General features: G+C 48.0%; 2 protein-coding genes and 1 non-coding gene across 18 annotated transcripts in view; 1 reads left to right on the top strand and 2 right to left on the bottom strand.

The window, feature by feature from the left end:
• Fam131a (family with sequence similarity 131 member A) overlaps positions 1-7,918 on the bottom strand; it is a 9,883-nt gene extending 1,965 nt beyond the window's left edge. Inside the window, exons 1-6 of one of the 8 annotated variants that reach the window (XM_031363470.1) lie at positions 7,742-7,918; positions 6,547-6,602; positions 5,499-5,641; positions 1,897-2,021; positions 1,463-1,645; positions 1,143-1,259 (exon numbers count right to left, since the gene is read on the bottom strand). In XM_031363470.1, the coding sequence (XP_031219330.1) occupies positions 1,143-1,259; positions 1,463-1,645; positions 1,897-2,005 (409 nt within the window). In that variant the 5' untranslated portion in view covers positions 2,006-2,021; positions 5,499-5,641; positions 6,547-6,602; positions 7,742-7,918. The other 7 variants (XM_031363473.1, XM_031363469.1, XM_031363466.1 and 4 more) reach the window with 7 other exon arrangements.
• LOC116086778 lies at positions 2,486-2,592 on the top strand. Its single transcript, XR_004117119.1, has one exon. It is a non-coding gene; the product is annotated as a U6 spliceosomal RNA (small nuclear RNA).
• Positions 7,919-8,359: 441 nt separating the features above from the next.
• Positions 8,360-13,633, bottom strand: part of Eif4g1 (eukaryotic translation initiation factor 4 gamma 1) — a 21,122-nt gene continuing 15,848 nt past the window's right edge. For all 9 annotated transcript variants that reach the window (XM_031363456.1, XM_031363452.1, XM_031363455.1 and 6 more), the window contains 5 exons: positions 12,306-12,404; positions 12,064-12,198; positions 11,874-11,955; positions 11,595-11,735; positions 8,360-8,994 (listed from right to left, as the gene is read on the bottom strand). In XM_031363456.1, the coding sequence (XP_031219316.1) occupies positions 8,810-8,994; positions 11,595-11,735; positions 11,874-11,955; positions 12,064-12,198; positions 12,306-12,404 (642 nt within the window). In that variant the 3' untranslated portion in view covers positions 8,360-8,809. The remainder of the gene's footprint in view (positions 8,995-11,594; positions 11,736-11,873; positions 11,956-12,063; positions 12,199-12,305; positions 12,405-13,633) is intronic.

Genomic DNA, 13,633 nt, shown 5'->3' with positions numbered 1-13,633 from the left:
AAAAAAAAAAAAAAAAAAAAAAAAAATCTAATAATATCTACTTTACAGTATTAGATCAAGAGGAGGCAAGCAATCAATGCAAGACCACTATATACTATTTTACTCAAAGCAGTAAAGGCTAAATTGCCCTTGCTCTGCTCACTAAGCAGGATATCCTACCACAGGGCTGTGCCCTCCAGAAAAAGCTGTGCATTTTTAAAAATTTGCTCAAAGATTATACACAGACTTTCAATAAATTTCAAAGTTAGCCTGGACTATATACTAAGTAGCCTGAGCTATAGTAAGACCCTTTCTCAAAAACAAAACAAATTAAGATTTAAAAAAAAATCATAAAATACTTATGATTCTTCCTTGGCCTTAAGCATTCAACTCAGTTCCCCCTGGACCACAGCAGCAGCTCTATGACTGCTTTAAATGCAGGTTTAGCCTTGGAAACCTTGTTAATTAGCCAGAGGAATAGGAACTAGCAGGTGATCTTCAAAGGCAAAGAGTCAGGGACTGGGGGCAGGGGTCCTGTGAGGCCAGTCACCAGAAGCTGCAGGGAAAGCTGGCCACACAGTCCAAGGAATGGAAGATGAAAGAGGAGCTGAGCACAGCTGCAAGGCCCCCAGGGTCCCTTTCTGCAAGCACTGGCCCAAAGCAAGACCCACAGGCTAGAATACAAAGATGCTGAGCTGGAGCCAGCATCCTGTGGAGCCCAGGCCCAGCATGCCTTCCTGTTTGCTTGGGATCGCTGCCCTGTGAGGTGCTGGGTACTGTGCTGCCAGATCATCTGCCCAGCCACAGCCAACCAAAGCCCCCTCAAAGAGGTAAGGCAAGGGTACCACAGATTCTTCTGGAAACGAAGCTGTAGTATGGGGTATGCAAGAGGCACCAAGTTCCCTGGGCTTCTAAGAACTGCAAGGCTCACTACACACAGAGAAGAGAGCAGGTTCAGCACCCATAGAAAAGAGCTGTCCCATTTCCAAATGCTGTTTTCCCACCTGAGTGTAGCTCGTGATCTTTGTCCTTGGGGTGTCAAGGTCAGCCTGGATAGTCTTTTTCCTCCTGTCTGGAAGACTTAAGTTGCTCTGGGAGGCTCAGAGTAAATCACACCCTACCAGGCAAGCTCACCCCAAGTGACAAGATGAAACACTCCTCACCTGTGTCAATTCCCCCAGTAAAGTCCTCGTCATAAGAATCATCGGTGGAGTCATCGCCATCCACTGAAGACCATGCCCGGAGCTTGGCTTCTGCAATAGCAAACTGCTCGGCCACTCCTATCAGAGAAATGCAGTGTTCACTGACATACCCAGGAGCTAAGCTAAGACTAGGGCTTGCTTTGAAGACAGGAGATGTCCCTGAGGTCTCTGGACAGAGAGAGGTATATGGAAGAACTCCAGCCCCAATGCCCGATCCGGTGAGATTAGAGGCAGCAGCCCTTTGATAGATCTGTAGGGCTAATTCCCTTCCCGTTACCTACCTGCTGCAAATCGAGCCTCTTGTTCACCCTCACTGAGGTCTGAATAGGAGGAAAAAGCTGATTCCAGAGCAGCTGGTGAGTCACTAGGCTTACTCCAGCCCTTCCATTCGATAAGGTGAGCCACACGGCCCTGGGCCATGGCTGTGGGCTTGGTCACGTGGTCCTTCACTACCTGGGAAATACCTGGAGGTGGGATAGAGAAGTTGGGTTGAGGGTAAGGGCTAGGGAATAGCCAGTATGGAAGTAGGTGGAGAGGGTTACAAAGTCTCTCCATGTCCTTTGGGTAGGAGGAGGAAGGGCTAGGACTGATTTGCAAAAAGAAATCCCCGAAAATGCCCACAGTAAATATTCCCACAGTAATCAGTCCCACAAGACATGAGGAAAAGGAGGAAGAAAGGACAAAATGGGCAGAGGAACAGACATGGGGAACATACCATGCAGGGAAGATCTGGCCAGCGCAGCGATCTCCTGGATGGTTAGAGCTCTCCGGGACTTGGGCAGCATCGCGACTGTGTCTCCAACATTCACCTTGAGTAACACCATCAGAAGTTCAGTGCCCCTGACAGAAACAACCTTCTTTCCAACATGCTCCCGCATAAGCCAATAGTTTATGGGATAGCTGGGAGCTGGAAGAATGCTAGGGCAACATGTCATGGATGCCCTATATGTGAGAGAGTGGCACAGTGGCCACTGGCATGCAGAAAGGGCTAAGACACTGGAGTCCACAAACTATCTTCCTAGCAAGCAATGGTGACTCAGGCCCAAGAGAACACAAGTAGAGCTGAGCCTCCACTTTCCCAGCTCCCAGAGGGAAAGGAGACAAATGATGCTATGAAGAAATGTGGAGTGGAGCCTCTGAAGATTGGATGGGCCTGGTGGTATGGCGCACACCTTTAATCCCAGCACCCAGGAGGCAGAGGCAGGTGGATCTCTGTGAGTTTGAGACAAGCCTGGTCTACAGAGCAAGTTCCAGGACAGCCAGGGCTATACAGAGAAATCCTGTCCTTGAAAAAGGAAAAAAGAGTGCTCGCTTCGGGAGCACATATACTAAAATTGGAACGATACAGAGAAGATTAGCATGGCCCCTGCGCAAGGATGACACGCAAATTCGTGAAGCGTTCCATATTTAAAAAAAAAAGAAAAAAGAAGAAAAGGAAAACAGAGAAAAGAAAAGAAAAAGACAGGGAAGGAAAGAAAGGAGAAGAGAGACAGCTAAGGCAGACATGGCTTTACATTTCCCCCCTCTCCTCCATCTGTCTTTAGATATATGTCCAGCTCTTTCTAGATTGCCTGCCAGTGCCACACACTCAGCATCACCAAAGCCAAGGCAAGACATTCTCTTTCTCACATCCGGGTTTGTTTTCTCTTTTTTCTTTTCTTTTCTTTTTTTTTTTAAGATTTATTTATTTATTATATGTAAGTACACTGTAGCTGTCTTCAGACACTCCAGAAGAGGGAGTAAGATCTCTATTATGGATGGTTGTGAGCCACCATGTGGTTGCTGGGACTTGAACTCAGGACCTTTGGAAGAGCAGTTGATGCTCTTAACGACTGAGCCATCTCTCCAGCCCCCGGGGTTTGTTTTCTAACTTCCTGTTTCTTCACAACCATTCTCCATTTCTTAGGATCCCCATCAACTCTACCCTAGGCTTTATCTGCACATATCTGATCCTAAAATGTAGCCCAGTTGGTATAGTGCTTGCCTACCATTCAAGAAAGCACTGTTTGGTCCCACCACATTAACCAAGCCTTGTGACAACTGTCACATGATGCTACTTGGGAGACAAAGGCAGAGGATCATAAGTTTAAGGTCATCTTTGGTTACTAGGAAATTGAGGACAGCCTGAACTACAGAAGACCCTATCTCCTTTGACAGGGTTTCTCTGTATAGTCCTGCCTGTCTTGGAACTCACTCTGTAGACTAGGCTGGCCTTGAACTCAGAAATCTGCCTGCCTCTGCCGCCCAAGTGCTGGGATAAAGGCGTGCGCCACCACTGCCCGGCTACGACTTCTCCTCTTAAATCTCCCTGCGTCCCTCCCAGGTTAGCACAGGTCATTGGTTCCTAATCTCCTGTACATTTTCAGTCAGGAAGTCTGTATACAATCTTTTCTGTTCTTTCATGCTCCATCACTTCCCATGGCTGGCCTTCTGATCTTTTCAGTTGTGACTGAAGTATCACCCCTTCAGAGAGGCCTTCCTGCTCCTCAAATAGTGGTCTGTCTCCTCACTAGAGTCTCCAATGAATCACTATATTCTATCAATGAACCATTAATGGAGCCCACTTGCTAGGTATAAATATGGTTTTCCTTCATTGATCTTTGCCTCTTTGAGGAATTTAGTTTTTTATGATCACTGCTGCAGCCCAGTGTTTAAACAATACCCGATAATAAGTAAATGCATGGGCCAAGTGAATAAGACAAGGTATAAAGGTACAGTTTCCTAAGAATACAGTGAATCAAAATGTCTTCATTTCAAAACTTGCACAATTATATATGAAATACCATAATGAAAATATACTGAAAAAATAGTTTATACACTAACTAAATTTAAAATGTTAGTTTTTTGGTTTGTATGTGTGTGTGTGTTTTAAGGAAAAAGAAAACTTTTTAGAGAGATGGAAAAATGCCTCTGAAGTTAAGAGCATTTGCTGCTTTTACAGAGGACCCAAGTTTGGTTCCCAGCACCCACATCAGATAGCTGTTGTTAATCTAGTTCCAGGAGATCCATTGGCATCCTCTGGGCTCCATTGGCATACCCATACATATAATTAAAGATATTTTTGACTTTTGTTTTTTGTTGTTGTTGTTTTTCGAGACAGGGTTTCTCTGTGTAGCCCTGGCTGTCCTGGAACTCACTCTGTAGACCAGACTGGCCTCGAACTCAGAAATCTGCCTGCCTCTGTCTCCCAAGTGCTGAGATTAAAGGCGTGCACTACCACTGCCCGGCCAAAGATAATTTTTTAAACATTTAAAAAGAAATAATATCTCTTTTTAGGCTCTTCCTCTGTTATTCAGGCGCTTAAGGACTCTGCCACAAGGAGGCTTCTGTCTTTCCCTGGGCCTTCTTGAAGTCCAGCACTCATTTCTGCCTAATACCACCAAATTCTTTCACCATCCTGCTTGCCTCAAGGGAAAGGAACTAGCTTTTTAGGCCAAGAAGGTCATCAAAAGGTTCAAAAAGACAGCATTACAAAACGCTCCCTGTAACTTAAGGCCATAAGTGTCTCTTAGTAATAAAGCTTCAGCCCATAAACTTATTTTTTAATACCCACCACTCTCATGCGCCGCCCCTCCCATGCTCTCTTCTACCTTGTACTCCGGAGGGAGCAGAAGACGGCAGGGTCAGAGTTAAATAAATCCATATGGGCTCCTAACTCCATCCTGTACCTGACTTAATGCTCCTTTGATAAGCCCCAGCAAATATTTTCCTATGCTGAATGTAACTGAGGCACACACCCCCTTCCCAGCATTACCTAATTCTCCTCCATCATGGTTGGTTCCACCTGGCACAAGCGGCCTCCACCTGCCCCTTGACCTCAGGCCCATCCTCCGTCCCTCTCCTTCAGTACCTGACTGACAGGGCCTCCAGATTGGCGCCGATAGCCTCTGGCCAGGCCTGTGGGAAGGAGAACCTGGCGGGTGTTTCCTGGCCCGCTCTCCCTCCCTCCCCTCTCTTCCCCGAGCAGAGGCCATCCATGCCGGGCGACGCTCCGCGCAGCTGCGGCCCTGGCCCAGAGAAAAAGGTGTATATCTCCCTGGCAACCCATCACCATGCAACAGGGTCTCCCGGGATACGGCCTGGGATGCGCTGACGTCAGCACCGAAGGCGCTAGCAAGCCAGCCCGCTGGCTCCACGCCGAGCAGAGCAGACCGGCGCGGGGGCGGCCTGCCGGATAGCGCCTCCGCTAGCAGGAAAAAAAGAGAGCCCGAAGCAGGATGGTGAGGCAAGAACGGGGAGGGGTCACACGAACCCTCAATGTGAACGCCACCCCACCCTCCCACCCCCTGCCAAACATGCACAGAAAAGGCGCAGCACCTCTGGCAAGTCCTGGCTGTCCACGGAAGAGGGACGTGGGGACCGGCTCCAGCCTCGGAGAGTCCGAGCAGATCCCAGTGAGGACAAAGAGAGACCTCGAGGGAGTTCGATCCACTCCACAGCCCAGGCAGGGTCCGAAGCCACTGAGGAGTCGGAGGGAAAGGTGTTCATCTGCATTCCCCACTTCTACCAAGACTGCCATTTTCACCGTGTTGCCGTGTCATTTTTTATTTCTCTTCCCCCATCTCGCAGACAATCTGAGACCACGCACACGTACTCTCCTGAAACCCCTATCCCACAGCTGACTGTGGCATCCCTAAGGACACCTTCCTCTACAACTATTTTGCCATCAGAACTTAAGGTGAAACCCAAACATGGGTAAATCCTGAACTCTTCTCCCAGCTTTTCAACCCTTGGAAAGTACATGAAATTTCTCACCAACACTGCCCCCCTTCTCCCCATGATTCTTTCCTCTCACCAATCTCAACTGGTCTATCACTCTATTCTTTTCCAACAAACCCATTATTTTTCTAAGTTTCACCTTTGTAAGCCATTACCTAATGGCCCCAACCTAAGTCTCCCTCTTTCAGTCTGTTTCCAAATATCTAAACCAGAGTGATTTTCCTCTCCACATCTGGCGTTCCCTTCTCCTCAGTTTCCCATCGCGTCCCAGATCACATCCATGATCTCTGCTCTCACCTCTGCGACTTGTCTGACAAGTCCATCGTCCTCCAGGCCCTTCTCGCTGCCACAGAAACATTTTGCCCAGCACAGAAATCATAGGCATGCTGGCTGTGTTGATGCAGAGAACCCAAAGCCTGAACTGCTTCAGGCTCAGCTCCCAGTTCTATTCTTGTTTTGGCTCCGGATGCTGAGCCAGTCCCCTCCCCACTTGGAACTTGTGCCTAGTCACATAAGGAGAACACTCCTGTCTCATAGCTTTGAGGAAGTGGGAGTGCCAGGGACCTCGCCAAGTTCTCTGGCTTGTGGAGCTGAGGCTCATCCTTAGCTTACACAGTGCCAACTGGCCATGCACACCACAACTAACCTTTTAGCTGGAGCAGGTGTCTCTGGGCCTCAGCCAGTTGGTGGTCCCCAGAAATGCTACCAACCAGAAAGAAGACAGGTTACTGGCTATGCCTGACCCCTAGCTGGTACCTAATCAGGGCTCTCAAGGCCAATCCTGAGGTCAGTTAAACTCTTCCCTAACTACAGGAAGGGGTGACTTCCCGAACTCCATGCAGGAGTCAGAACACCCTGCTACTTCTCAAATTCATAACCCATGAGGTTATTTCTGGGACTACAAATCCCAGAATTTAAGGGAAGTACACATTTCAGCCACAGTTTACTTGCAAAACACCTCAAATATCAACCATACTAATGCTTTGTGTGATTGACTACCTGCTTGGAGATCCTAGGACCCATTCCAAACTTAATTCCTTGACATAGGAGGTAGGACCTAGAGCTAAAGCACTTCTCCCCGAGCCCCCCCCCCAACACATTTTCATGGAAACCAAGGCCTGAGCAGGGCTCAGCTGCTATAGGAAGACTTGATGATGTCCCGATTCTGAACTTTTTCTGCTCAGAGTAATCATGATTTGGATTTGTTTGGGGCTTTTTTTGGGGGGGGGTGGATAATAGGAATAAAATCTGTGAGCGTGAGAGGTTATCAATTTGCTCACAGATGCTCCACCTGGGGCTTCAGACCCTTTAGAATCAACCAGCTGGTTCTGAAGCTTGGAGCAAGTGTTAGGCAAAGACTAGTGTTAGGTGGGGTACTTGGCCAGCATTTGCTGGCTGACTCCCGAGAATGATAGCACCCAGGTAGGAAAGGCAGGTTCACAGCAAAGAGCCACTCCTAAGACACTGAGATCAGAAAGGTAGGTGTAGGCAATGAAGAATGGAGATACAAAAGGCTAGTTGCCAGGAGCCGGAGATGTAGGGCCGCAGGTTGGCCTGCGGTTCCCATGCTGTGCCCCTGCAGCTATTCTCAGCAGCAGGAATACAGGCAAAAGGCAGAAGGTGAGAGTACACGGAAAATCCCAGTAGCGGGCAGGCCACAGGAACAAGCCAGAGTCGGTTAGCCCCCTCGCCGTACGCTCATCTGGCCCAACCCGCCTCCCTGACGCAGGCTCCTCCCTCTCCTTATACCAGCCCCCTCCTCACCGCCCCTACCACCCACGGCTCCACCTGGCAGCTATGGAGCCCGACTCCCTAGCCATGCTCCGGCCTCCGCCTCTTACCCTGACCGGCTGAGCGCCGAGAGCCAATACAGCCCATGGCAAGGCACCCAGGCACGCTAGCCTGCGCTCGGGACCCGGGCCATCGCCTTGCAGAGGGTCGGGCCGCGGTCACCACCCGGGAGGGGACAGCCTGTGAGAAGGGGAGGGGGTGGGAGCAGCACGTCTTCTGCCGCTCCCGGGAGAGGGGAACAGGGCCGGTGACGTAAGCGCGGGGCCGTGCCCACCCAGAGCAGGCGGGGCAAGCCTACGTCACAGCCACTCAGTGACAGCCTGGGTCTCACAGCATCTCCAGTCCACTGCGGAGCCATACTGACAGAAGCCGGTAGGCCATGCAGTCATTTTACATAGGACATCCCATTTATGGCTTCTAAAAGGGCCTCAAACTCAAAGCTCAGGTCTGATAGGAGCAAAGTACCCTACAGCACTCATCTCCCGTGGTTTCGTCGTGTCAAGATAATCTGGAGATATCAACCCTCCAGAAAAGCAACTCCCCAGGTTCTCAAAATTTACTGACAGGGAAAGAAACAAGTATCAATGATACAGTGGCCAAATCTGGTAAGAAAGATGTCCACTTATCCATACTCCTCCAATGGTGCAGATCAGTAAAGAGGCAATATGCTTAATTGAATTCATGTTTAATAATTACAGGCACCGTGCCCCCCCCTTCCCCCTGCCCAGGCAGCAGCAGGGGTGGTGCAGGGGCTGGGGCATATGCCCCCAGCAGCGAGGACGGCAGTCCCAAGAGTGATTTCAGAAAATAAAAAAGGACCCTAGAGGCAGGCGGTAGTGCCCCTCCCCCCGCAAAGACACACCAAATTTCAAGACTTTATATATATCTCTGTGCCCTGGGGGGAGGAGAGAGACACTTGGCAGCATCCTGGAGGGGGGGGCCCCAGGCAGCCCCAAGCCATCCTGCCTCATCAGCCACTTTATTAGCTCAAGACACATCGCACTACAGGCACCCACTGCCACTGCCGCCACTGCTGCCGCCGCCCCCCTGCAGTCCAGGCGGCTGGCTGGCTGGGCCATCCACGTGTCCATGGCTCCAAGTTCCCTGCCCACCCGCCATCAGTTGTGATCAGACTCCTCATCCTCAGCCTCACGAAGCCAATTGAAGAATGCTGTGACAGATTTAAGGGCCACACCCTTGCCCTGCTGTTCAGCAGGGTCCTTGCTGCTCTCCCAGCTGTAGAAGGCATCTTCCTTCACCACGTCTTCATCATATAAAGCATCAAAGAACATCCGAAGCAGGTCTGCAAGCCACAAGGATATCAATTAGGTGACTAGCCAAAGCTTTAGCCCTCCCAAAGAGACACTGCTAAACACAACCATGATCTACGATCCTGGTATTCAGTGACTATGCCTCTGACAATGCTAATCTCATGACAGAGACTACCAGCCCAAGAATGAGTTACTTAGCCATTAGCAATCCTTAGAGACAGGCATGTAAACCCAAATATTTGGGAGACTGAAGCAGATCAAGATAGTAAGCTCAAAGCCAACTAACTCTGGCAGCTTAGCAAAATTGAAAAGGGGAAAAACTGAGGCCAAGTGTGGTGGCACACACCTTTTGAAGGGTAGATCTGAGTTTGAGACTAGCCTGCTCTGCAATAGATTTTTCTAGGCCAGCTAGTTCTACACAAGTGAGTAAGACCATGTCTCAGAAGAACAAAGAGAGGGAAGGCTGGGTGTGATGGTTTATCCAGCCTGGGTCTACAGATTGAGGCTATACTGAGAAACCTTGTTTCAAAAAACCAAAATAAATACAAGAAAGGAAAAGTTAGGCCTGGTGCCCACAACTGGAATTTCATTACTTGGAATATAAAGTGCAAAAGGATCAAAGTTAAGGCAAGCTAGTTTGAGGCCAGCCAGACTAAATAAAATAAACAGTTGGAAGTTAGGCATCTGAGCTCAACTCTAGGTCCAGCATTGAAGAGTCTATGACAGATTCCTAAACTGTAGCCTTCTCTTTCCCACACACTCGTACCCTCCCTGACCTCTAGAGTGCTACACTCTGCCCATTTCTTTTACCATCCTATCTTCCTGGTGAATCAATTCCCCCAGGAACCTCCTCTGACCTCGCTTGTCTTTAGCCATCACAGCAGCTTTCCTCGGGTGCTTGTTTTACAATGCAATCCCAGAACACCATCCCTCCCATCCTATTAAGTGAATGAAGCACAGGACCTCAAGCCCAGCTCCAAGGTGATAAGCTAGTTTACCAGCTATGGGAAGTTCAGACCAAGACATCCCTCTGGGTTTCCCCGACTCTATGAGTATAGCTGATCCTTCACTTATCCCACACCTGTGCTCCAAAACCCATGTGTGTTCTCTCAGAGCACCCTGTACAACTGCTTATCTACTTTGCCCTACATATTTACATTTCTGTCCAATCTTGCCACAAAACCACCTCTTAACTACCTCACAGCTAAACAAGATTTTTATACTTTTTTTCTGTCTCAACCAACTTAGTCCTTCCCAAGGCAGAACTTTGGACGCCTACCTACTGTATCAAATTCTGTAGCTCCATAGGAAGACCTCTCGATGTTTTGGTGTTTTTTTTTTTTTCCCCCTGAGACAGGACTTCTCTGTATAGCCCCTGCTGGAACTCACTCTGTTAATTAGGCTGGTCTCAAACTCAGAAATCAGCCTGCCTCTGCCTCCCAAGTGCTGGGATTAAAGGCACACACCAGCACTGCTGGGATCAATGTTTTAAATGTTTTTAATGTTTAGATAGGCCCCTGCCATACAGTAGCATCTAGCATTTTTAACCATTTTTCTATACCAACTTTCTTTTTGCTCAAAGGCCCTTGCCCTGCCCTATCTGTGTTCTCCATTTTGCTAGAGTTCTCGAGGCAATCCCATTCCAAGCAAGTCTCAGACTCCACTGTAAAATAGAAGTAAACAGCCAATTGACAGTATTTTTAAAGGTACTTATGTTTTAAGTACTGTTTTGATTTTTTGTTTTGATGTATGTAGCCCTGGTCGTTTTTCCCATCTCCTGAGTGCCACCATTATCAGCTGGGCTAGGGGTCACTCTCTGAAACAGGGTCTAATTAATCACCCCAGGCTGACCTCACACTTGCAGAGAGATCTTCTTCCCTGTCTCTGGTGTTAGGATCACAGGGTATGGCACCACCATTCTCAGCTCAAATTCTTTTGCTTACAATCCTTACTCCATTCCGTGCAAGGCCCTTATCAGTACTTACCTGGCCTGAAGTATCTGCCCCTCACCCCTACTTCTCCAGTCCCTCTTGTTCATGATTGCTGTACTTCCTTCAGTAGCTCTTCTCATGTCTTTAGTCCAACTCAGGGCCTGCCTGCTCTCTACAGGTAACCAGCTGCATCCATCATCTCTTGGACCCACCTTCCAACACTTCTTCCACTGACTCCAGGCCAGCACAGAACTGTGCTCTATTTGCCCACTACAGTTATTTCAACACCTAAGCATACCCATGTGCTGAATTTGTAAACCTCACATTTGCTCATAAGCCCCCATCTTCCAATGTGGGAAATGGAGATAAATCCCTAACAGCTATTTAAAAGGCAGGCAAGCACTTCGGCCTTGTGTCAGACAGATGGGCACATGGTATCTGAAAGATGCTACTGTTTATCACCTCTGCATTGCTGTCATCTACTGGTCAAGCACAAATTGGGCAGGCAATCAACCCTCCAGGCTTAGATTAACTCATTCCATTTGTAGGCAAGGAAACAAGCAGAGGGTAGGGTAAGTAACAATCAAATCACCAGGGCATTTTGCTCTTTCCCCGCCTCTCTTGGGTTGAGTACCTTCTATGACCAGCTTCTTCTATCTGGCAGTCCCTCTGCCCCACCACCCCTGCAGCCTGGCTCTTACTGGCAGGCTGTTCTAAGGTCACTACAAGGGCCTGGAGAGCATAGAGTGCTTGTAGTTCCTTCTGCTCATCACACAGGTATTTCTGCAGCAGTCTTGCTCGCACTTTCAACACTTGAACATCCACTCGAAGAGGAGTCTCAACTACAGAGAAGGAAAAAAAAAAAAACAACAGAGTGGAATAATGAAGACCTAGCTTGGCCCTAGAAGACCAAGATCAAAACTTCTTTCCCCCTATTAGATTGCCTGGCCCACCCTTGTCCCACCATCTCCCTGGCTTACAGATAATGGCAGAATAACAGACAGTTGTCATGAGGGCTCGAACTAATGTATTGGATGCTATCTGCTGCTCATTCAGGTTGGCCTGTACAGAAAAACAAACGGGCCCTAAGTATCCACTCTTGTTCCTCCCAAACCATCCACCTCAAGAAGTACCTCTCCACCCTTCCCCCAGTCCCCATGAGAGACATACATCTATCCAATCAAACACACGCTGATTGCTGCCGCCATCCTTCAGCAGCTTCTCTAGCTGCCTACGAAGCTCCTCAAAGACAAGTGCCCTCTGGCCAGGAGCTTCAGATTCTTCTCCCAAGGTATATTCCACCTTCTATAAACAAATGACCCACAGAGAAGGTCAAAAACTAGTGTAAAAGATGAGGGAAAGATGAGATCAGCTAGCCCCAAATGCAGAAAAACTGAACTCTAGTCTCAAACCTTTTCAGCCACAAATGAACCAACGTCTTGGCCCTCTGCTAGAAATTCCCTCCAGCTCAGCCCAGCCTCTCGCCACAGCATCCCCACCTTTTTGGGACCCTGAAAAACAAAAGACCAATTCAGCATCTCCATACCTACCTCTACACATGGCCCTTGACTCTTAGGACTCAATAGTTCAATAGTCATACCGAATAGGCACCACTCTTCCATGCCTAGATTATGTAATAGGAACTCACCTACCACCACAGTGGTATGACATTAGGATGGGCGAAAGCATCTAGGAAAAGTATCACTTAAGAAATCACTGGGTCACAAAAGATCACAAAAAGGTAAACAACCAAGTCTACATATCTCATCCTAGTATATAAAGTAGTTATATTTCATCTATAGTTTCTTTCCCAAACAGTTTTGATGATTTTCTTTGTTTTGTTTTGTTTTTTCCCAAAATCATCTCCGTGCGCCACCACCGCCCGGAGATTATTTTGGTTTTTAAAAAGATATTGTTTTTCAGATCAGGAGAGTTCGCTTAGCAGTTAAGAACACTTGTTTGCCGGGCAGTGGTGGCGCACGCCTTTAATCCCAGCCCTTGGGAGGCAAAGGCAGGTGAATTTCTGAGTTCGAGGCCAGCCTGGTCTACAGAGTGAGTTCCAGGACAGCCAGGGCTACACAGAGAAACCCTGTCTTGGAAAAAACAAAAACAAAAACACTTGTTCCAGTCCCAGCACCTACACTGTGGTTTCTCAACCACCCACGAGGCAGGTGCCATACTCTTCTGCACATACATACAAGCAAACAAAACACTTATCTACACACACACACACAAAATAGAAATAAACCCAAGTAAGTAAATAAGTAAAATTAGTAAAATAAAATAAAATAAAAATAAATCTAAAAATGTATTTTTGTTCCTCTTAACCATTGAGCTTTTTTATTTCCCCAAGTAAATGTACATTTGGTTAAAAAGATAAAATTGGCGCTGCACAGTGGTGGCACACAACTTTAATCCCAGCACTTGGGAGGCAGAGGCAGGTGGATTTCTGAGTTCTAGGCCAGCCTGGTCTACAGAGTGAGTTCCAGGACAGCCAAGGCTACACAGAGAAACCCTGTCTGGAAAAAACAAACAAAACAAAACAAAACAAAACAAAGAAAGGCAGCCAGTGGTGGTTTGGCAGCAAGTAGTGGTGCACCATGACAGCTAGGACACACAGACAAACCCTATCTCAAAAAAACAAAAAAGATATGTCCACTGGTTTCCTATGTTCAGAAAATCTTAGCAACAGTAATACCCCCACACCTTCACAAAATGTCTGAGAGTCCCTTTCTTTTTT

This window comes from Mastomys coucha, unplaced genomic scaffold (assembly GCF_008632895.1).
Source record: "Mastomys coucha isolate ucsf_1 unplaced genomic scaffold, UCSF_Mcou_1 pScaffold12, whole genome shotgun sequence".
NCBI classification, from domain to species: Eukaryota; Metazoa; Chordata; class Mammalia; order Rodentia; family Muridae; genus Mastomys; species Mastomys coucha.
Note: the sequence above shows the minus strand (reverse complement) of the source record. Positions and strands in the feature narration are given on the sequence as shown.